This window comes from Puma concolor, chromosome B4, assembly GCF_028749965.1.
Source record: "Puma concolor isolate L17-30 chromosome B4, mPumCon1.1.hap2, whole genome shotgun sequence".
NCBI lineage: Eukaryota > Metazoa > Chordata > Mammalia > Carnivora > Felidae > Puma > Puma concolor.
Genome location: NC_141673.1, coordinates 87,279,718 through 87,303,237, shown reverse-complemented (window position 1 = coordinate 87,303,237; position 23,520 = coordinate 87,279,718). Strand labels below are relative to the sequence as shown.

The window sequence follows — 23,520 nt, the reverse complement described above, 5'->3', positions numbered from 1 at the left end:
CACTAGAGGCTTGTTGTCTCCCTTTCAGAAAGAGTCAAGACCTGAGAAGCACAAAGGCCTTTTTACCCCCCTTGATAAGAAACAGCAATACCACTTCCCATTCCTTCTGGATACGTTAGTCTCTATGAGACAAGGAGATTCTTTGTATTTCTAGATTCAGGCTTGCAAAGTGGTGAAAAACAAAATGTGTGTTAGGTCAGAAACACTTTCCCAAAAATCTATAAAAAAGAGATTGTGTGTGCATGTGTATACATGGTTTTGAACTTCTTGGTGGATCAAGAGGTTTAAATGATACCATCGGGGCTCTTTCTCTCTTCTCCCTGCATGTTTTAGCCCTGCTTTCTTCTGTGTGAACATCTGTCTCTCAGCCCATTTCAGAACAGCAACCCCCCCACTCTCCCTCCCTCATCCTGCCCTGAGGAGTCAGAGTTATAGTGTTCTTAGTACCCGAAAACTCAGCAAGAGAAAAATCCTTTCCTCTCCAGAGTCTCTGGGAAGGATTCCAATGGGCTCTGCTTGGTCACATGCCCCTCCCTAGACCACAGCTAAGTCAGGCAGATGAGATACTATATGGACTAGCTCGTCACACACTCACGGCTGCAATGCAGAGGATGTGAGTGAAAGCCCCACCAGCTAATGCAAGTAACAATGTGTAAAAGGAAAAGATGTTTAGCAGACAAAACAAAAAATAACAACAACCAAAAACACCAAGAATAGGTTGTTACTACATTGCAAGGGAATAGTCAAGGTTGATTTCCAAGCTTTTGATACTAGATGTTTAGCGATGATGATAGAAAATGCAGAGGTAGGAGCAGTTTGAGCCCATACGGAGAGTTGAGGTTTTACACGTTGAATTTAAGGTGCCTGTGGGACATTCGGATGAGGTGATCTCTTGGAAATAAAGAGTCAGGAACATAGAAAGATATATGTTTAAAACGTAATTTTAAAATACAAGATTGATTTGTGTCAGGGTGCATCTTAATGCGCAGTGGGAAACCCATTACAATTCTTAAGTGGGGAAGTTCTTTAGCAATAAATCTATAATCTATGTTGCCTATTCTAGACACCTCCGTATAGTATCAACCCCCTCCCTCTAGAAGCTGAACTTCTTTGCAGTTATCTCTCAACTCTCACCGCCTGGCGTGTGTTTGGGGCCGCCCTGCCCGAGCCTCCTTGGCCTGTGGATCCAGGCGAGGTGGCCCCGGACCACAATTCCCGGCATGCCTCGCGAGGGGCGGCCCCTGGCGGAGGCGGGGCCAGGAACAGCCACCCCCGCGAGTTGTCGGGCGGGGAGATCTGGCGGCGCCGAGCTGAGGTAGCGAGAGAAGAGCTCCCGGATGTGGAGAAGCTGGGGAGAAGGCGTGGGAGGAAGATGGACTCGGTGGAGAAGGGGGCCGCCACCTCCGTCTCCAACCCGCGGGGGCGGCCCTCCCGGGGCCGGCCGCCGAAACTGCAGCGCAACTCCCGCGGAGGCCAGGGTCGAGGTGTGGAGAAGCCCCCGCACCTGGCGGCCCTAATTCTGGCCCGGGGCGGCAGCAAGGGCATCCCCCTGAAGAACATTAAGCACCTGGCGGGGGTCCCGCTTATTGGCTGGGTCCTGCGTGCGGCCCTGGACTCGGGGGTCTTTCAGAGGTGCGCATGTGCGAGAGTGGGCGGCGCGGCCTGGGCGGGGGTCGGGACGGGGAGCCGGGCCGCTGGCAGAGCTGGGGCTCCCAGGGCAATTGTTATTAGAAGGGGTGTGCAAGATCCGGGCTGTCTGGGCCCCGGTTGAGAGTCCAGGGAGGAAGTGCTCCAGCTTCTTCCTTGTTCCGTAGCTGCTAATAGTCTTGACCTGGGACAGTTCCTGTCCCTGCCCTTGAGAATGCCTTGCGTAAAAGGGGAGATTTCCCCTTTTCAACCGTGTCCGCCGCCCTGGTTGACTCACAGGGTAAAGGAGGCCACCCCTATGAAACGTCTGCGGTAATATGTGAACTCTTGTAGACAGAGGCCATTGGGGTTCCCCTGGTGCTCAGCCTCTGATAACCGCTTGGTGCCGATCGATTAGGGAGGCATCGGGTTCATGAATGGAGTGAGGTGTCAAGGCTTTCGAGTTTCAAGCTCAGCTTGGAGATCTCTTTCTGACCTTTGAAAAATACTCCAAGCTATGTGCCTGTGAGTCAGCACAATCTAAAAAGCTACCTACATTTGTACATAGGTAAGAGATAGTGAGAAAACGTACAGCAGGCTGTTTTATGATATGCTTCTAAATGGTTTTTATCATATCTTTGGAACCTCTCTGCCCTAAAGACAGTTTTAATTGTTCATCATTCAGAGCCATTACCATATGCCATTTTGGTCAGGAGTTACAAGCTGATGTCATTCATAAAAGAAGATAGAATTCAGTGTCAGGAATGAGTTTACACATAGTAACTTCACGCTAATTGTGCTTCAGTTTGTTACCGTGGAAAGTAAATTATTTTAACTTCTTGATGCCTGGGGTTTTGGTCTTTAAAGAGATGATTGTTTTTGGAGCAAATTAATTGCCCACATTAATATGTGGGTAAATGATTTTCATTAAACTAGCCTTGTTTAAAAAAAGATACTCCCAAAGTAAGAATTTACGAATTTTTTAAATGTTTTAATCCAAACGAAGCCCTGGGTGGAGCAAGGTAAATAGGGGCAGGCACCCAGATGATAACACTAATGTAGTAGTGTAGTAGGAAGTGTGCAAAGCAGAGATAGGGAAGGACTTGGGGATTTGGTTCAATTCAGGAAACATTTACTGAGCCCTAATTTCTGCCATAGACACCTAAGGAAACACCAAGATGAAGTGACATGGTTCTTGTCATTGGGGAGCTCACAGGCTTTGGACATTTTTTCATCCCTACAAAGAGTGCACACTGGGGGAAAAAAGAGGACCGAGAGAGGGTGCATCCAGACAACAGTGATACGCCATTTCTGTGCAATGAAGTAGAGATCAAAACTTACATTCACAGTAGATTAAGAACAAAACTCATTTACAACTGTTAGGTAGCATGTCAGGAAACTCCTTTCAACCTGGCTTAACAAAAGGTAAGGCTTGTTTCAGGTACAGTGAGATTCAAAGGCAAAGAACGATTTATTCATTCAGCAAATATTTATTGACTACCTACAGTGACAGGCACTGTTCTGTGTCCTTAACCAGAGGTTGTAACACTAGCAGCAGTGGGTTCAGTCCCTAGTCTCAAGCAGCTTGCATTATAATGAGAAACAGGCGGTATACAAACAATATATACCATATTGGGTGTCGCTAAATAGTTTCAAGACAAATCAAGCAAGGTAAGGGAATGGTGCCAGTGCCCTCCATCACCAGAATCTTCTATTTCTTGGTTCTTCTGGATAGGCTCTCCCTTTATGGTGTCAGGTGGCTATGCTGAGTACCGAAAAACAACTTGGCGCGGAAGAACTTGTTCGAACTCTAGTATGGTTTCTAGCAGCTTAAGGCCATGTTCCTAGGATGATCCCAGCCCCCCATCCCCCTTAAGATGGCTGAGAAAACTCAGTGCTGCCAGGAGAATTTACTGTTTGTTCCAGGGACAACCTGGTGACAGGCAGGGAGCCTCTGAACCCCCTCTCAGAACAATTACTTTAGAAAGTTTTCAGTTACAGCCCTCTTCACCATGCTTCAGAATGTAAATCTACCATCCAAAACTGTTTCCTCAAGGACCTGAGAGCTATCTCTTTGAAATGCAAACATCCCAGTAGGTAACTCTCACTCCCTCCCAGTCCCTGTGGGAAAATTAAGGGCCTAAATTTGATGGGCACCTTGCTTCAATTTGCACCTTGCTGCCCATCCTAAAGTTAGAAGTGTGCTTCCGATCTGGATAAGCACCAGTTGACAAATCCAGATGGTCTAGTCACAAGGACTGACCTCCTTTAGCCCCGACACGATACCTTTGCCTTAACACACCCGCCTTTAAGAAGTCTCCAGCCTTTGTTTGGGAGGAATTTGAGTTAGTTTATGCCATCGTTAACAAATTAAACCTGACCTTATCTGCATTAGTGTCCAGCTTTGTCTATCCCCTTATTTTACTGTTCCTATCCTTCCAGGTTTCAGTCCAGCCGACAAGAGCTGCCCTCTTTGCAGCTTTAAAGTCTCTTTGGGTCATCCTTGAGCCAGTCACTTTGGCTAAAACAACGCTTGTATTGGTACAGTTTAGTGGCCCCTTCCACTCTTGGAGCCGGTGATGGAGCGCCCCCTAAAGCACCATGTGACAGTTTCATCAAGAGAGAAATTGGAATATGATCACCAAAGGGCAATAGATGGTGGGAGTCAAAACCCAACAGATAGCCATTATAGCAGACATAGGGGATTTTGCTACGAAATTATTGGAAATATATGTATATATTAAGCAGCGATTTTCCTGTTTCCATTTATTAAAATGCATTTGTACAAAACTCCATGAAAGAATAAATGATTCCTGAGAACTTTTTCTGTACCAGTTTTATGTAATACATCTAGACTAGAGTATAATCATCTTGACAATAGGAATGGTATTTTATACTTCCAGCCACCTATGGTATCTGCTACTGTACTAGTAATAGAATTTGAAGACATAAAACCAGTATTTTCCTTAACCAGCAAAATGAGCATAATCTGACTCCTGCCTTCTCAAACTTACAATACTATATAATAATGTGATTTTACTGTTTAGTTCACATAGCTGTCTGCTATGTGGCATCATTTCTAGGGATCTGGAAAGTTTAAAAAGGTAATAAAATCGAATAGCACTACTTCCTTACTGAAGCTTTTGCTGATCCCCTCAATGAAAAGTAACTGTGCCTTTGTTTTCTGCACATAGCAGCATTGTTCATACCTTCTTTAGTGTGTGCACTATTGCAGCAAAGTACAGCCGTAGACCCTAGATTTGAATTCCTAGCTTCACCACATGTTAACTGGAACTTTGGGTAAATCACTTAACATCTGTGCCTCAGTTTCCTCATTTGCAAAATGGACTTAATTATCTGTCTCATAGGCTTGCTGAGGGAATTAAATGAGGTAGTGGTATACACAGCCCTTAGAATAGTGTCTCTATATAGTGTGTGATCCATCCTTGACGTTTTCCCCTTGTATGGAGGGTTTTTACAATCTTCATCTCTTCCACGAGACACAGTTACCTTACTTGTAAAATGAGAAAGTTGTAATTATCTTCAGAATTCTTCCTAATACTAGCATGCTTTGACCTTGAAGAATTAATGGAATTGTGGCTTTATTCTATTTCAGGGGTCCACCCAACTTTTCCTGTAAAGGGCCACATGGTAAATTTAGGCTTTGCAGGTTGAATGGTCTCTGTTGCTCAGTTCTGCTATTGTGTGTTGTGGAAATAGCCATAAATTACATAAGTGAATGAACATAGCTGTATTCCATTGAAAGTTTATTAACAGAAGTAGGCAGGCTGTGAGCCAGATTTGGCCTGGGCTGACCCTTTCTTTAACAGGTTGAAGAGTTTCTTGTGAGCAGGCACTCATTTGTCTTGGTATGCTTAATGTATTAGAACCTCAATTAAAATGTGTTAATTTGGATTTAATTGATTTATTCTAAAGCTACAGTCCCAAGTTTGGAGCAACCTTGCTGCCCCTGACCTCTACTTTCTTTGACAAATATTTACCCTAGGAAGGAATTGAAGAAAATTATAGCTGCCTGATTGTGTTTTTCAGGGCTGGAAGATGCTTTGGAGATTATTTTGTTCAAAACCATGATGTAGTAATTGAGGTAGATTTTTCTGGCCTGCGCAGAGTCAAAGTTAACGATACTTTCCAAGTTACTAACTTTGCATACAAATTTGGATAATTAGCAGTTGAGGAAAATGCTGAGATAATTTTTCAGTTAGTAAAAAGTTATTGTTTGAGATGAGTTTATAAGAGCCTGATTTTCAACAGTGGTCCAGTGCTGTGTTAGTAAACCTCAGAATAAATAGATTTTGTAAATGTTGCCTAAAATACTTGGGAAAAAAACAAACATGAAGTTTCATTTCTAGGGTGTGGATTTATGATTAATGACAGGCCTGTGCTGTAGTGTCCATGAAATGGCAGTTTATGATTTGAAATAATGTACGTAGGCTTCAGGGTTGATATTCCTGTTCATCCTGTTAGATGTTGTATGATTTCATTTGAGGCTAAAGCCATTAGCATTAGGCTTTGACATTTACTCTGTTCTGGTTTTAAATTTTATTAGGCCTCTTTATTCACTTGCTCATTCTTTCTTTTTTGCTCTCCCTCTTCTGATTCCCTTAAACCAAAAGAAAATTATCTGCTTACGTAGTCCCTTTAATAAATGATGATCATTGTATTTTAAGTCTACATATGGGATGCTATTTTCATACATACAGATTAGACATTTGGACCTTTGAAGTTGTAAAGGCAGAACTTCAGTTTCCCTTTCCAACAGAGCCAGTGTGAGGATTAAATGAGACTATGTAGGGGCGCCTGGGTGGCTCAGTCGGTTAAGCGTCCACACTCCACACTGACAGCGTTGAGCCTGCTTGGATTCTCTCTCTCCCTCTCTCTCTCTGCCCCTCCCCCACTCATGCTCTCTCTCAAAATAAATAAACATGAAAAAAAATGAGACCATGTAGATGTTCCTTTATTACCATTCCTATTTTATTATACCAAATAACTAACATTTATGAAATATTTATTGTGTGTTGTGGTTTGTATTAATTGTCATAACAACCATATGAGGTAATTACTATTATTACACCTGTATTTTTTTTTTTATATCACCTGCATTTTAGTGAAAATCGAGGCTGAGGGAGATTATGGGTTTTACCTAAGGTCATACAGCTAACATGGTGGAGTCAGGATTTGAACCCATTCCTTCAGATCCCATGCTGTTGACCATTTCTTGTTTAATTTATTAACAAACATAGATTGAGCATGTTATGTAGCAGGCACTATAAAAACACTTTGTAAGAATAAAGCATTGTAGAGAGGTTGGTCATTGCTTTCTTCTCTTTCCCTGATGGTTTAAAGGGAATTTGAGTACTGTGTTGGCTGCTGTCTCTACCGATAGGTTGAGAACTGAAAGTTTCTTAAGAAAATGGACTGTTATCTCCTGTGTCCAAAATAGGACCTGAAACATAGTAGACACTCAGTAAGCATTTAATGAATGAAGAAATGAATGAATGATAAAAGGAAGAAAAGAAAAACAAGCAAACCTCTTCCAAAACCTCTACCATTTTTAATTTATCTTTTAAGCATTTCAAAAATATCATTGGAGTCTGTGGTGTTGAATTTTCATTACAGAAAATCAGAATAATAAAGTAAACAACTTTAGTGATCTATTTCAATTAGTGACATAAATTAGATTTCTTTTGCTTGTCTTGTTCACTTCTTACTGTATTTACCATCTTATTTTACCATCACCTTCTCTAATTTAAAACTAGGTTTTCATTGGTACTTTGTTATATACTTTTGACTGTGACATTTCTCCAGTAAAAATCTGCCTTCAAATATTTCAGATTTGAATATGCATTTGGGAGATGCACAGAGTGACATCAGTAAATGTGAGACACCTGACCCCTAGCCAGTGGCTCATCTTGTTTACTAGGCTAAAGGGAATAACTGATATTAATAAGTGAAATCTGGAGATGTTAGAAATTTTTCTTTAGTTTCTCACTTTCTTTTCACTCTTGACAATTGAGGACAGACATTTGAAACATGCAGTTCTTCTTACCCCCAGTAGATGTTGAGTGAAGGTGATAAAAGAAAAATAAATGCGTATGCCAAAGACTGTAAGTCGTTAAACTATATTTGTTTTGTTTTAATGTTTATTTAATTTTGTGTGAGAGAATGAGCAGGGAGGGGCAGAGAGAGGGTGGGGAGCAGCAGATCCGAAGCAAGCTCTGTGCTGACAACAGAGAGCCCGAACTCATGAACCATGAGATTGTGACCTGAGCCTGAGTCACACAACTGACTGAGCCACCCAGGCGCCCCATTAAACTATCTTTGTATAAGATCACTATTAAAAACATTGTGGCTAGATTAATATTCACATCTTTTGTTTCTAGCAAAGGAAATTTGTAAAGGTCCAGGATACTTAACTTCAATAGAGACTAGCACATTTCCCCAAAGTAGCATTTTACCCCTAGTCATCATCTTACAAAGTTTAAATGGGGAACTGTGTAAGAAGTGGTTAAAGGAGCAGTTAAGTTAAACTTCCCAGAGTCCATCGAGTCATGTTCCCATGTCTGTAATTGTTGTCAATGGGTATAACTCAGTTGATTGTGTATTCCTATTTTTACAGTATACCCATTGTTAGTTGGCAAAACAAGAGAGTTGGATTGCCTGATTATTTTGAGCCTAGACTTGGGCCTTTAGTTGCTTCTAAGCTTGAAATTTTTTCAGCTTCAATGTTTGGCAAAGCCAAATCCATTTTTTTCTTAGCAAGTATATTAAAATCCTTCACCAAGTAATTTGGATTTGAATGAGGAATAAGAAGAAGGATCTTCTTTATTTCCTTTAGATTTGAACTTTACCACTACTGTTTTACTTAATATACCAGTAGCCTTAAAAATACCAAATATCACTTTTTTCCAATTTTATAAAACTAAATCTAGGGCTATATAAATAACATTTATTTAAATGATATGCATAATACAAATATAAATATTTCTATATGTAAACAAATATTTCCATTAGTGACATAAATCTTGCTTTTACTGTTCTCTTTTTACTGTCTTTACCATCTTCTCATCCTACCTTCACCTTCTCTATGTTAAAACTAGATACTGCATTTTTATTCAGACATTTAAAGTTTATATACAAAATACTTTATAATTCTTTAAATTTTATAATACTTCAGCTCTGCAATTATTTTTTGATGGCATAAAAACTACTCTCATATTACATAAGCTGTATTTTGGGGTTGCAGAGCTCCTTTTTATCTTTAGTAGTTTCTTTTAATGATTTGGCTTTTTATATTTATTTTTTAATATCCATACAGTGTGTGGGTTTCAACAGACCATGATGAAATTGAGAATGTGGCCAAACAATTTGGTGCCCAAGTTCATCGAAGAAGTTCTGAAGTTTCAAAAGACAGTTCTACCTCACTAGATGCCATCATAGAATTTCTTAATTATCATAATGGTATGAATTTGATAGTTTATTCAAGATGTTATGTAATTTCTAACTTGCTAATTGTTTCATAAGACTTGTTTTCACATTTGAATTTAAGATCTTTTATTTCTCGCAAAGAACTTTGATGTTCTTTTCATTTGTTTTGTCTTTTTAAGAGGTTGACATTGTGGGAAATATTCAAGCAACTTCTCCGTGTTTACATCCCACTGACCTTCAAAAAGTTGCAGAAATGATTCGAGAAGAAGGATACGATTCTGTTTTCTCTGTTGTGCGACGCCATCAGTTTCGATGGAGTGAAATTCAGAAAGGAGGTAATCTGTCATATCAGTCTTTATTTTAGCTTTTATGGAGAATCAGCTTTTTCATAGGTAAATAATCCTTAGGCAGGAGGGGAGCAGTAAAAGAGACCACGTGATTCTTAACTGTAATAGGCAATGACATTTATAATCAGTTCTAAGTCTTGTGATTATTGAAACAAGACAGACCAAATTCTTTGCTTTAACTTTTTATAAATGGACGTTTTAACACTATTTGCCTTTTGAGGCAGGCAGGCATGTCATTTTTTTCTAGATGTGAAATAATTCTTTGTCCTAGACTTGTTTGGTAAATTCCTAAATTATATTAGAATCATGGGAATAGAAATCAACCAAAAAGTTCTGGAGGACCTTAAGAATGAATTGTAGAATTACTTCTCAAAATATGTAACTCCTGTATAAGAAGAGTTCCATACATAGTATTTAGCTGGAGCCAGATTTCTAGCTAGATAAACTAGTAAAATATGCAATAAAGAATAGGATGAACGACAAATAGGGAAGTGTTGGAACATGCATAAGGAAAGGCAGTGTGATTTCTGTTAGGTGCCCTGACATTTGTTGAATATAGGAAAGCTGGCCTAATTGTCTCTAACATGTGTAACTTAAAGGAGATAGTAAGGAAGATGCAGTGAAACTGGAGACAGTGCAAAAACAGCAATCAAGAGGATAAAGAAGGACTGAAAATAAGACTCTTCTATCTCAACATATGAATGTTATCCAAACCAATAAAATGTACCAGTAAATATACTTACTGATTGACTTCATTCAGTATATGTTTATTGAGTATCTTCTCTGTGCCAGGTTCTATGTTAAGTTATATGTATAAAACTTTGAACTTATTTACCAAATCTCATAAATTCTTACTTCTTTTTTTAAAAAATGTTTTTCTTTATTTATTTTGAGGTTGGGGAGGGGTAGAGAGAGAATCCCAAGCAGGTTCCACACCATCAGCACAAAGCCCAATGCAGGGCTCGATCTCACAAAATGTGAGATCATGACCTGAACCAAAATCAAGAGTCGGATGCTTAACTGACTGAGCCACCCAGGTGGCCCAGAAGTTCTTATTTCTGAGGAAATAATTTCTAGGAAGAATCTATTAAAGCTTTAAAACAAGTTTTTGAAGCAAATCAAGGAAGCCCAATGTTAAACTGAATATTGAGATTCATATGCTATATGATTAAAGAAGTTCAAGAAATATATACATTAAATAGATGACAAAGCCATATAAAATATATCCATAAGTATTTTTAAGAAAATTAGAAATGTTTGAATAAATATCTTTTAACACTGAGACGTGAATGTTAGGGATAAGAGCTTTGTCTTTGTCATATATTTTCCTAGAACCACTGTAAAACAGAATGCTATTAAGAACAAGGATTCTAACCTAGAATGGTATTTCTTATGATTCTGTTCTTATGTTCCTTGTTTATTAAATCACTACTACTAAATATGCTCCTGGATTAATCAATATTTGAAAAATCCTTCTATTTCATATTGTATAACTTTTTGTAATCTTTTTTGTTGTTATCATGCTAGAACCTTACCATCTAATATAGTAGCCTCTCGTACTGTCAGCACTTGAGTGTGGTTAGTCCAATTTGAGATATGCATTAAGTGTAAAATACATACTAGATTTCTAGGATTAGTATGAAAGAAGCATATGCAACATCTCATTAATAATTCTTATATTAATTACATGTTAAAAAACATTTTAGATACATAGGGCTAAATTAAATATACTATTACAGTTAATTTCACTTGCTTCTTTTTACTCTTTTTAAACTGTAGCCATTAGAAAATTTAAAATTATATATGCGGCTCACACTATATTTCTATTCAACATCACTCTTCTAGAGATTACACTTTGTACCCTCAGTTTGTTATAGCCTGCCTGAATTTGTATTTTCACAAATAATTAAAAACCTTACAAAAGTAAATTTCCATTTAGCCCCTGCTGTTTTGTACTATTATTGTTACATATAATTCTCTATATATTATAACTGCACAATACATTGTGGTTGTATTTATTTTAAGCAATTAATGGTATTTTAAAAATTATTTTAAAATTATCATTTATCTCCACCTGCATATTTATCTTTCTCTGTTATTCTTCATTTCTTTCTACTTATCTCTGCTTCTATCTTACAGTGTGTACCTGTTAGTAACAACTTCTTTCAGCTTTTGTTTGTTGAAAGATGTCTATAATTCATCCTTATGTTAAAAGGGTACTTTCATTGAATATAAAATTTTGATTTACCTTTTTCCCTTCAGCATTTTAAGATTGCACTTGTAAGATGTTATCCTTTTGAAGATGCATCTTTAACGTTTCATTTCATTATTTCCTACCATCCATTGTTTCTTTTAAGATATCAGCTGTTTTTCTGATCATTGTTTCTCTAAACATAATGTCTTTTTTCCCTTTTTTCCCTTTCCCCTGCTTTTAAGATTTTCTCTGTATCTTAATTTTTCAGAGTTGACTCCCAATTTGTATTGCTGTGGGTGTGTGTGTGTGTGTGTGTGTGTGTGTGTGTGTGTGTGTATGTGTGTTTATCCTGTTTAGAATTCTTTAACCTTCTAATGTTTATAGGTTGATATCTGTCATCAGTTTGCAAAAATTCTGCGCCGTTATCTCTCCAAATATGTCCTCTGCCACATTTTCTCTCTCCTTTCTTTCTGGGACCCAGATTTAAGTGTATTTTAAACAATTTTAAGCCTGTCTCTCACAGTCTGTTCTGTATCGTTTGTTGATTTTCTCTCTGTGCTTCATGTTAAGTAATTTATGTTGACATATTTGAGTTCATTGATCATTTCTTCTGACTTATGTAGTACACTGTAAATCCTGTCCAGTGAATTATTTCAGATATATGTTTATAGAATGTACATTGGAGTTATTTTTTAGAGATTACATTCTCAGTTGAAATTCTCCATCTTTTTTTGTTTTTCAATCTTTTCCTCTAATACCGTTAACATATTTATGATATTTATTTGAAAATTCTCAATTGCAGGTTCCAACATCTGAGTCATTTATAGTTGTGTTTCTACAACTGTTTTTCTCTAATTATGGCTAATGTATTTGTGCCTCTTCATCATGACTCAAATTTTGTCATATGCCTGACATAGAGACTAGAGTACAGTTGACCCTTGAGCAACACAAGTTTGAATTGCACAGGTCCACTTATACACAGATATTTTCCAATAAATACAGTACAGTACTGTAAATGTATTTTCTCTTCCTTATGAGTTTCTTAATAGCATTTTCTTTTCTCTAGCTTATTTTAACAGTACAATACATAAACAGAATATGGGTTAATTGACTCTTTATGTTATTGGTACAGCTTCTGGTAAACAGTAAGCTCTTAGAGCTAAGTTTTGGGAGAATCAAAAGTTGTATGTGGATTTTCAATCATGTGGGGGGTTGGTGCCCCAGCCCCGGCATTGTTCAAAGGTCAACTGAATATATTATTTTCCTCCAAAAGGACACACCCTTTCTTCTATCAGGCAGATGGAATATGGAGCTAGTCACTTTGATCCAGTTAGGAGTTGTGCTGGATTCAACCTTTAATTTCCCTTTACCTCTTAGTGCAGGTATCTTGCCAGGAGATAGATCTTGTATGTATTGCTAGTAATAACCCCATGCTAACAGGACCTTAGGATCTAAGCACCACAAAACCTCTAAGCCCAGCCTTGCAACCCATCCCTAGCTTCTTGTGCTGCAGTACACTCAGCAGAAGTCCTGTAGGGGAGTAATTGGGTAGGAAGAACCAGCTCCGTGTTTGGGACCCTACAGAAGACAATCTATGATTCTAGTCCAAAGAGCCATGACAAACCTCTGGGTTCTCCTTACCCCAGTAGAGCTCCTCTGCTTATGCCAAGCTTGATCTTTCTCACTTCTTCAGAGTCCGCAAACATCCCTAGGGAGAAAACAGCCACTGATCCTTGTTCACTTAAGAAAGACTTGCCCCTCTCATTGCTTTTCTTCAGACTGCCACTTGAATTCTCTAGTCTGTTTATTGCCTGTCTCCACCACCAGACTGCACACTCCAAGAGAGGAGAGGGAGCCATATTCATTGCTATTTATACGCTGCCTATAAAACTATACTATATGTAGCTAGCTATCCAATGTATATTTGCTGAATACTTTTCATAGATTATATCAGATGGGGTAGAATTGAACAGAGGATGGTTTAGTTAAGGAAGTAGTTTCTAAAAGCCGTTACACAGATAATGACAGCCAAAAGTAAAGAAAGATTCTGAGGAATCACCAGCATTAAACTCACAATCATGATGCATATCATTACACATCCATAAACACAGTTTTGGGAAAAATACAGTGAAAAAGCAAGAGGATCCCTATTTCCCAGTACTGAGGGCTCCATCTGTTACATCATGTTATAATCACTGCTGTTGATATTGCTGAGCCTTCATTACCAAGGATAAGAATAAGTAAATAGTATTTATTATTATGTTTAGTATATTTTTTAACTCTGGTAAGAGTAATATACAAACATTTTTATCAACATAAAAGTATTAATAATTTAATGAGGAAATCTTCAGTTTTCTATAATAATTCTATGAAAGTAATTTCTCAACCACATTATATAAACACATACATTGTATTTCTATAGAAGCAAATAATGAGAAATAGATTAAAGCACTCAAATATTAAGGATATTTTATGGCAAGTTCAGCCCTTTTGAAGCTACCTTAAGGTTGCCTTGATGTCCTCCCAGAATATTATATTAGTTTTTTTTTTCTTAAATCTTTATTTATTTATTTTTGAGAGAGAGGGAGAGAGAAAATCCCAAATAGACTCTGTGCTGTGAGTGCAGAGCCCGATGCAGGGCTCGAACTCAGGAACTGTGAGATCATGACCTGAGCCAAAACCACGAGTCAGATGCTTAACTGAGCCACCTGGGTGCCCCCCAGAAAATTTTATTTGTATAAATGCCTTAAAACCTCAATATTCAGAGTTCATTTATAAAATACTTTATTTTTCTATGATTAGATAATAAGTAGTATAAAGTAATTATAATTATTACATATTGCTTAATAATTATCAAATATAATTAGCAAAGATAAATCATCAGCATTATTAGAGATTTTGTTCCTTTAAAAAATCTATTTAGCTATTTATCAAGATAGAAAAATATTTTACATTTTCAGGGTTTTTTTTTTAATTACTAAATGAATATTCAGTATTCAAAGGAATGTAGACTTACTATAGCTTTTTGCTTTTAGTTCGTGAAGTGACTGAGCCTCTGAATTTGAATCCAGCTAAACGACCTCGTCGACAAGACTGGGATGGAGAATTATATGAAAATGGCTCATTTTATTTTGCTAAAAGACATTTGATAGAGATGGGTTATTTACAGGTTTGTGCCTTCATTTTGCAAAGATCTTTTAAATCATTTTGTATGTATACCTCCTCAGTTCTAAGGAAGAATTACGGCACAGTTCATAAAGAAAAGTATCAATCCCCAGAGGAAAGGAAATAACCGATAAGATTTATCTGAGGCATTTATCCTGTAGGTTTACACTAAAGTAATCTTTGGGGTCCATTCAGTAGATATGCAAGGAATTCTGCTACAACTGAGAAATGAATCAAATATTAAATGTTGTATATGTGTCCCAACTTTCATTTTATTCCATTCAAACTCTGTTTTTAATCCATGGTTTGGTTACTGTCACATTGGTTGTACAGTTGAATAAAAATCTATTGCTTTCAAAAAGAGACAAAACAAAAAATATATTAGATATGGAAGTGCACCAACCTGGGTGTCAGGAAAGCCAGATTATAGTTCTCTCTTTAACTGTGTGGCTTTGAGTGTACATTTTAATCTGTTCTGAGTCTCATTGCTCTCATTTTAAAATAAAGGGTTGGGAACGTCTCTCATATCTTTAGAGTGTACATGGTTACATCATATACCATTTGTTCCTTTTAGTTAATAGCAGTTATTTATTCAGCACTTACTGTGTGCCAAGGACTATACCAAACACTTTATATAGGTTATCTCATGTAATCTCCATAGCACTGGAATAGAGTAGACATTCCTGCCCAGTTTTACAGAGGAGGGACTGGCTGCTTGGAAAAGGAAGTACTTGGCTCAGGGCATAAATAGGTAGTAAGTGGTACTATTGGGATTTGGATTCAGGTCCTTATGTTACTCAAAATCAGCATTTAAAAAACTCTCTACTCTCTGTAGTAAAAATTCCAATGTGACTCATGCTCTGAGGTAAAAGTATTTTTAACAGTCTCCTGGCAGTATCTAAGCAAACTGTAGACTGTTAAGTTTGAGTACTCAGGAAAATTAGGTTTGACACAGGTAGATATCACCTTTTCCAAACTCTTTGCTAAGGGGACTGTGTTTTGACCCTTTCCTAAAAGGTAGAGAACAATGAAGTATCTCATCATCATAAGATTTATGAAGAGACTGAGAATTCTAAAAAATGAAATTTCCCGGTAATTGATTTTGACATTCAAATTATCACAGTCATAGGAAAGGCCTCCCTTCTTGCCCCCAGATCCCAGAATTAGGAAACTGTCCCTCCCTTTGCCCACGTGTGATCCAGACAGTTATTGTCTACCCTCCCTGTAGTTCAGGGATCTAAGACAATTCTGTACAATAGATACTACAGTTCTTTTTCCTCCATTGTCTTGCCACTCAGTTGCAAATTGGAACATAAGTTCTGAGAACATTTATGCTGCTTTTGGATGATGACAGGAGAGACTGTCAGAAAAACGGGATACAGTTAGGGGGTTTCTAGAAAATTCCTCATGGTCAGAATATTGGAAGATGGGTATTTCTGCTTTATTCAGTCTTAAAATAGAAATCTACTTAAAGAAAAATGGGAAGCTTGCACTGTGTACATAGAATTTGAACAATATTATAGTGTATAGTTTGAATATATAGGAAACAAAAAGCTTTTCCCTGAAAACAGTTATTTATTGTAAGTCACTGATTTCACTGGGTTTATTTTTGTCAGTATCATAGAAATGAATTCATTGTTCTAATTAGAAGAAACTTTCTGATATGGTGAACGAATGTTAAAAACAGTACTCATGGCATTTATACTATCTTTAGGGTGGAAAAATGGCATACTACGAAATGCGAGCTGAGCACAGTGTGGACATAGATGTGGATATTGACTGGCCTATTGCAGAACAGAGAGTATTAAGGTAAAAACAAGACTTGCATAGCCTTTGCACTGGACCCTGACATATTTTTATTAGATACGTTGAGTTGTGCTTCTATACATTAATTTCTGATACTCCAGACATTTTAGGATCTTTGCAATTAGTGTGTTCATGTGAGGAAGACCTACACGTAAAGTATACTTATAGTTGGCTTATTCAGTAACTTGAGAAACACATGGTCTGGTTAGACCACTGTACTCAAAGTTCTCGCACTAGAAGCTGAAGTGTACATGTGAAGGGTAATGTTTGAATGAATGGGAATGGTTACTACGTTTACTGGTATTAGCCAGTTGAGAGGGAGTAATTAGTATTGTACTTGTACTCAGAGGTCTATTTTGGTTTCTTTTAGATATGGCTATTTTGGCAAAGAGAAGCTTAAGGAGATAAAACTTTTGGTTTGCAATATTGATGGATGTCTCACCAATGGCCACATTTATGTATCAGGAGACCAAAAAGAAATAATATCTTATGATGTAAAAGATGCTATTGGGATAAGTTTATTAAAGAAAAGTGGTATTGAGGTATGTGCTCCCTGAATATAGTGATGTTTTTTAAGATGATGATTCAGGGTCAAAGAACGTATGAGGGAAATAAGAGATTTAAATTTTTAGTATTATCTATTAAAATATCTGAAATTTAGCCTTCACATGACTAGAAAATTATCATACTTTTAGATGAATAAAATTAGAAATTTGTCAATCAACAAATAATATTTCTTATTTATTCAGTAAGTATAAACATATTATTTTTAAATAGGAGCTATCTAGTAATTCCCATAGGATCTTTCACTAAAAAAAATTTCAGAAAAAGTAAGTTATCAGCATTAAAAAAAAAAAGCAAATATCTTGTGGATTTTTAAGATGTAACCTATTCTTATGATTGATAAATTTGAATTCAAAATAATTTAATATTTAGTATATTTGTAAAAATGAAAGCTAAAATAGTTTCTAGTAAGATTTACTAGAAATCTTTCATATGTGTTCCTAAGCAGCACAAGAGACAAGTTATAGACTTTCCTCTGGCTAAATCGAATTATAGGAGAATCTTAAATTAGTGTCAGACAATGTATGTTATATTTTTTTAACCAACAGATAAGATCCTTTCCACTGTAAACAGTGTCTTTATTAGACTATTAGAAATACAATGTTGTAAAGATTCATCATTTTAAAATATCTGTTGATTTTACTTAATTGGTCTTTCAGGAGACTACCCATTTGTGACTTGTATTATTTACCTGGTGTTATTTTATTATGAAATAGTTGATTTCTTTTTTTTCTCATTTTGCCCTCCTTTCTCTCTTTCTTTTTTCTTTTAAGGTGAGGTTAATCTCAGAAAGGGCCTGTTCAAAGCAGACACTCTCTTCCTTAAAACTGGATTGCAAAATGGAAGTCAATGTACCAGACAAGCTAGCAGTTCTGGATGAATGGAGAAAAGAAATGGGACTGTGCTGGAAAGAAGTGGCGTATCTTGGTTGGTGTCTTATTATTCAGCCATAATAAAGTGGGCTAGGGGTTTGTTTTTTGGGTTTGTTTTTTTTTTTGTTTTTTTTTTTTTAGAAATAGAGAAATAATGGGGTGCCTGGGTGGCTCAGTTGGTTAAATGTCCAACTTTGACTCAGGTCATGATCTTGCGGTTCACGAGTTTGAGCCCCGTGTCTGGCTCTGTGCTGACAGCTCAGAGCCTGGAGCCTGCTTCGAATTCTGTGTCTTCCTCTCTCTCTGCCCCTCCCTGCTCATGCTCTGTCTCTCTCTTTCTCTCAAAAGTAAAGAAACTTAAAAAAACTTTAAAGAAATAAAGAACTAAGAAAGAAAATTCCCAAGATTGGCATAGTTGTAGAGAAATAGGAACTCTCTTACACTACCAAGGAAAGTATTAAATTGGGACAATCTTGGGGCGCCTGGGTGGCTCAGTCGGTTAAGCGTCCGACCTCGGCTCAGGTCATGATCTCACGGTCTGTGAGTTCGAGACCCGCGTCGGGCTCTGTGCTGACAGTTCAGAGCCTGGAGCCTGCTTCCGATTCTGTGTCTCCCTCTCTCTCTGACCCTCCCCCATTCATGCTCTGTCTCTCTCTGTCTCAAAAATAAATAAACATTAAAAAAATTTTTTTTAATTGGGACAATCTTTCTAGAGGTTTGTTTGATAGTATATATCAAGTGTATCCTAGTAGAATGATTACTAGCACATGCTTTGGAGTCAGACCACACTGCTGACTAGTCAGTTTTGGTAAAGTAAGCCTTAACTTCCTCACCTGCAAACTGGAAATGCCAAGAGTACCTATGTCATAGATCTATTATTGTAAGAACCAATGAGATAATCTGGGCAAAGTACCTATCAGATTCCTAACATATAGGAATATGAGATACCTATCCTATCCTAACATATAGAATACCATGGATAAGTTTTGCTCTTTTAAAATATATCTACTGATGGGGCGCCTGGGTGGCGCAGTCGGTTAAGCGTCCGACTTCAGCCAGGTCACGATCTCGCGGTCTGTGAGTTCGAGCCCCGCGTCAGGCTCTGGGCTGATGGCTCAGAGCCTGGAGCCTGTTTCTGATTCTGTGTCTCCCTCTCTCTCTGCCCCTCCCCCGTTCATGCTCTGTCTCTCTCTGTCCCAAAAATAAATAAACATTGAAAAAAAAAAAATTTAAAATATATCTACTGTTAACCCTTAAATTCCAAATCTAGGAAGGAAATTGGACAAATGTGCCAATAGTGGAGGAAAAAAAAACCCCACTTAAATACCCTGCAAAAAATAGAATATGCACAAAATGGAATAGTGCATAATGCAAATGGATATGATGAGATGTCACAAGATTTTCACTTCGGCATTTATTAAATATACCATGTGCAGGCTTGATTGGTTGCTGGGACTTACTGCTTACAGAGCATGCAGTCAAATGTCTAATTTTAGATATTACTGATGACAAGTTATTAAAATACATATAACATAAGCCATGTAAGAAATAAATATTTACAAGGGTAATATGGGCCTCTAAAGAAGAAACACAGAAATGCTGTGGGAGCATGTTATCTGAGGACTTCAGGAATGGCCTTTGAAGCACATGTGACAATTCAGTGGAGAAGAATACTACAGAATCCTTGATAGAAAATGATCCAGTTTTTGTAAGAAGAAAACAATTTTAGTGGAACGTATAACAGATTCTAGATATACTTATTATCTGCATGACCTTAAGTGAGCTTCTCTAAGCCTTGGTTTTCCTATTTATAATATATAATATATAATATATAATATAAACACAAATCAAACTTTATAAGGCCATTGGGAAGAAAATTGAAGATAATATAGAATGCCTATTATAGTACCTGCAGATAGTAATAACAGTGTTATCATTTATGTGAGTAAATTGTGGAATTATATATGTGATAATATAGTGATTATCCATAAATACTGGTAAGTAGGATGATACTGATTTGTTTTATGCCTTTATTTTAAAAAAATGTTACTACCAAGAAAATGCATTACTTATGTAACATTAAAAAAAAAACTATAAAAAACAGAGGTTAGAAAACAAGAAAACAGAGAATGGACTCCAAATTTTAATTTTAAAATCACTATTTTAGGGGCGCCTGGGTGGTGCAGTCGGTTAAGCGTCCGACTTCAGCCAGGTCACGATCTCGCGGTCCGTGAGTTCGAGCCCTGCGTCAGGCTCTGGGCTGATGGCTCAGAGCCTGGAGCCTGTTTCCTATTCTGTGTCTCCCTCTCTCTCTGCCCCTCCCCTGTTCATGCTCTGTCTCTCTCTGTCCCCCAAAAAATAAATAAAACATTGAAAAAAAATTTTTTTTAAATCACTATTTTAAATATTAGTGATTTAAAATCACTATTTTAAATCACTATTTTAAAAGCACTATTTTGTATGGGTCACATAAATGTATAGAAACATATTCCTTAAAAATATCAACACTTATGTAAGTAAATTTTAATAAATACATCTTTGTTTGAAGGGTTACACTATGCAAAGAAATGCTAACTTTAATTTTCATCATCTTTCAGTGAAAAAAATTCAGATTTCAACATATTTAATAACTTTTAAAATTTCAGTAGATAAATGTGGAACAGATTTAAAACAAGTAAACTCTTTTTTAACCAGCATTTTATTAGTGTAGTTGGATGTAGTAATAATTATACTCAGAATGGTGAATCTAACGTACTGGGAGCCTGTGAAATTCATCCTGTTAATACAAAAGAAAGGGAGAGAGAAGAGCAGGCAGGTCGAGAAAGGATGTAGTTTTGTCAGTGTGATGGTAATTCTTCAACAAATGAGTGATGTACAGGGGTATCTGGGTGGCTCAGTCGGTTAAGTGTCCGACTTAGGCTCAGGTCATGATCTGACAGTCCATGGGTTCAAGCCCTGCGTCGGGCTCTGTGCTGACAGCTCGGAGCCTGGAGCCTGCCTCGGATTTTGTGTCTCTCTCTCTTTCTGCTCCTCCCCCACTCATGCTCATCTCTCTGTCTCAAAAATAAATAAACATTTTTTTTTAATTTAAAAAATGAGTGATGTACAAATCAGAGGGAACTATTATAGATTAAAAGTATGTAAAAATACATATCAACAAAATGCAGTATGTGGACTTTGTTTGGCTTCCGATTGAAACAAATCAACTATAAGAAAATTTGAGACAACTGGGGATATTTGAACACATACCAAGTTACTAGATGATACTAAGGAATTGTTGATATTGTTAGTTTGATGATACTGTGTCACTTTTTAAAAATATATACTTATCTGTTAGAGAAATATATACTTATGTATTAGAGATAGATGCTGAAGAGTTTTGGGGTAAAACATGATGTCTATGAATTCCTTAGCCCTCTCTCTCTCAAAACGAAGGAGTGGAGAAAAGAGAAAAATACCGATAAATAGTCCAAAACATCGAAAAGTATTCCACATGAACTTGGGGTTCTTGCATGTGTTTAGGATTTTTTTTAAATAAAAAATTTAATTCATAATTTGTATATAGAATTTCTAGTAATTCTAATGTGCATGGCAATCAGAAATTATAGGCCATTCTTTTTTTAACAGGTAAGAGTTTATTTTGAAGTGCTTAGGAAAAACCTTAGACCTCAATTACGCTTGTAAATACTTGAACATATTTGTTCCACCACACCCATGGTATTCTTACATGAGTGCTTGAGGTCTTATTTAAGTTACCAGAAGTACTTACTGGTTGCTTTTTTGCATTAACAGAAAGAGTATTCTTTGTCTCCTTGAATATTCAACTGGTGTTTCTTTTACTCAATAGGAAATGAAGTGTCTGATGAGGAGTGCCTGAAGAAAGTGGGCCTAAGTGGCGTGCCCGCTGATGCCTGTTCCACCGCCCAGAAGGCTGTTGGATATATTTGCAAATGTAATGGTGGCCGCGGTGCCCTCCGAGAGTTTGCAGAGCACATTTTCCTACTAATGGAAAAGGTTATTAACTCATGCCAAAAATAGAAATTACTTTAATGTTAGGAAAGAAAGTATACAGCCTTCTTCAGCCACTTTTATTTTTGATTAAGTACAATTCCATGTTGTAATGTTACAGAGAGTGTGATTTGAACTGTGATGTATCTTAATATATTTTAAAGCAAATTGTCACTCCAAAACATTCTGAAATAATTGTGCTCTACTTTTCTCCTTATGCAAGATAATTATTTAGAGATTAATACAATCTTTCTCAGATTTTTAGTAAATGCAAGTAAGAATATCATCAAAATTGACTTTGTATTGTACCCTGTAAAACTGTGTGTTTGTGTGCTTTTAATGATGCTGAGATTTTATTTATTTGGGGACAGTGTGTCTGGTAAGACATGCCCTTCTATTAATTAATAAAATTACATTTCACAAACTTGATGAAAACTGTCTTGTTGCTATCGAGGAGACTTGCCAAACATTCCATGATTTCCTTTAAACACTGACCGTGCAATCAGCACGAGAAACAAGCCACTAAACACCTGACATAAAGCATCTGATCGTACTTTAGGTATGTATACGTATAGTGTGCACTACATGCAAATAGAGATATCCAAAAAAATTCATATATTTGTGAAGATTGTATATTGGTTTGGAGTAAACCATTTGCAGTTACCTCTGAGGTCAGGATCATTTTATATACAAAATTTGACTGTCACCACAATTTTACAGCCACCACAAAGTACTCTCCTATTTGCTTAAATTCCAAAAGTGAGGCGTCATCTCATAAATGTGGACTTTTACCTAATAAACACTAACCACTTCCTGTGGAACATTTACATCTATTTACCCTGTAAAAAGAATTCAATTCTGGCAAGAAGCAAGTCATTCAAGCCAAGTCACACAGGAAGCTCTTTTCTTCTGTCAGGACTGGGTGTATTTGTACAGTTTAGAGTCTGACCTTACAGGCCAGACGTTGTTGGGAGAAAAAATGAGCCTCTTCTACCCTAATTTCCATTGTATCTTGTGCCGGTTTTTTCTCCCGTCTTTCTGGCTTTTCCACTGCTGACTTTATTTTCTCCTCTCCCCTTAAATGTACACATTCTCAAAGATTCTAGCCCCACTTCTTGTTCTTTCCAGAACCACATGTACATTCAAAGTTTAAGCTGTAGCCTCCATGCAATGACTCCAGAATCTAGTCTCTGCTGTAAGTTCTGACTGCACCTCAAATTCTTTGTTTCATAAGCCAGATCCCTGGACTGCACCTCTCAAATTTCATGTCATAGCCTTTCTCAATGTCACCTTTTCATGTCTTGTCAGATACCAACTCTTAACCTTGATACTACTAGCCCAGTGTCCTCTCAGTTTATCCAATACTTTTGCCAGATTAATTGTTCACATGTTCGCTGCTACCCTTTACAAAATCTTTTAGTGACTCCATGCTGACCACAGAATTTGATAAAACATTTCCCAGTCCAAATGTCCTCTGGACACAACCTGATAT

The 23,520-nt window shown here is 37.1% G+C and overlaps 1 protein-coding gene across 1 annotated transcript; it reads left to right on the top strand.

Annotated features, from left to right (window-relative positions):
* Window positions 1–1,276: 1,276 nt before the first annotated feature.
* CMAS (cytidine monophosphate N-acetylneuraminic acid synthetase) lies at window positions 1,277–22,452 on the top strand. Its single transcript, XM_025930810.2, has 8 exons — window positions 1,277–1,632; window positions 8,963–9,105; window positions 9,252–9,407; window positions 14,649–14,782; window positions 16,493–16,587; window positions 16,955–17,126; window positions 17,922–18,075; window positions 21,868–22,452. Exons 1-8 carry the CDS (start codon window positions 1,373–1,375, stop codon window positions 22,056–22,058), a joined length of 1,305 nt encoding a protein of 434 aa, XP_025786595.1. The 5' UTR covers window positions 1,277–1,372; the 3' UTR covers window positions 22,059–22,452.
* Window positions 22,453–23,520: the final 1,068 nt, after the last annotated feature.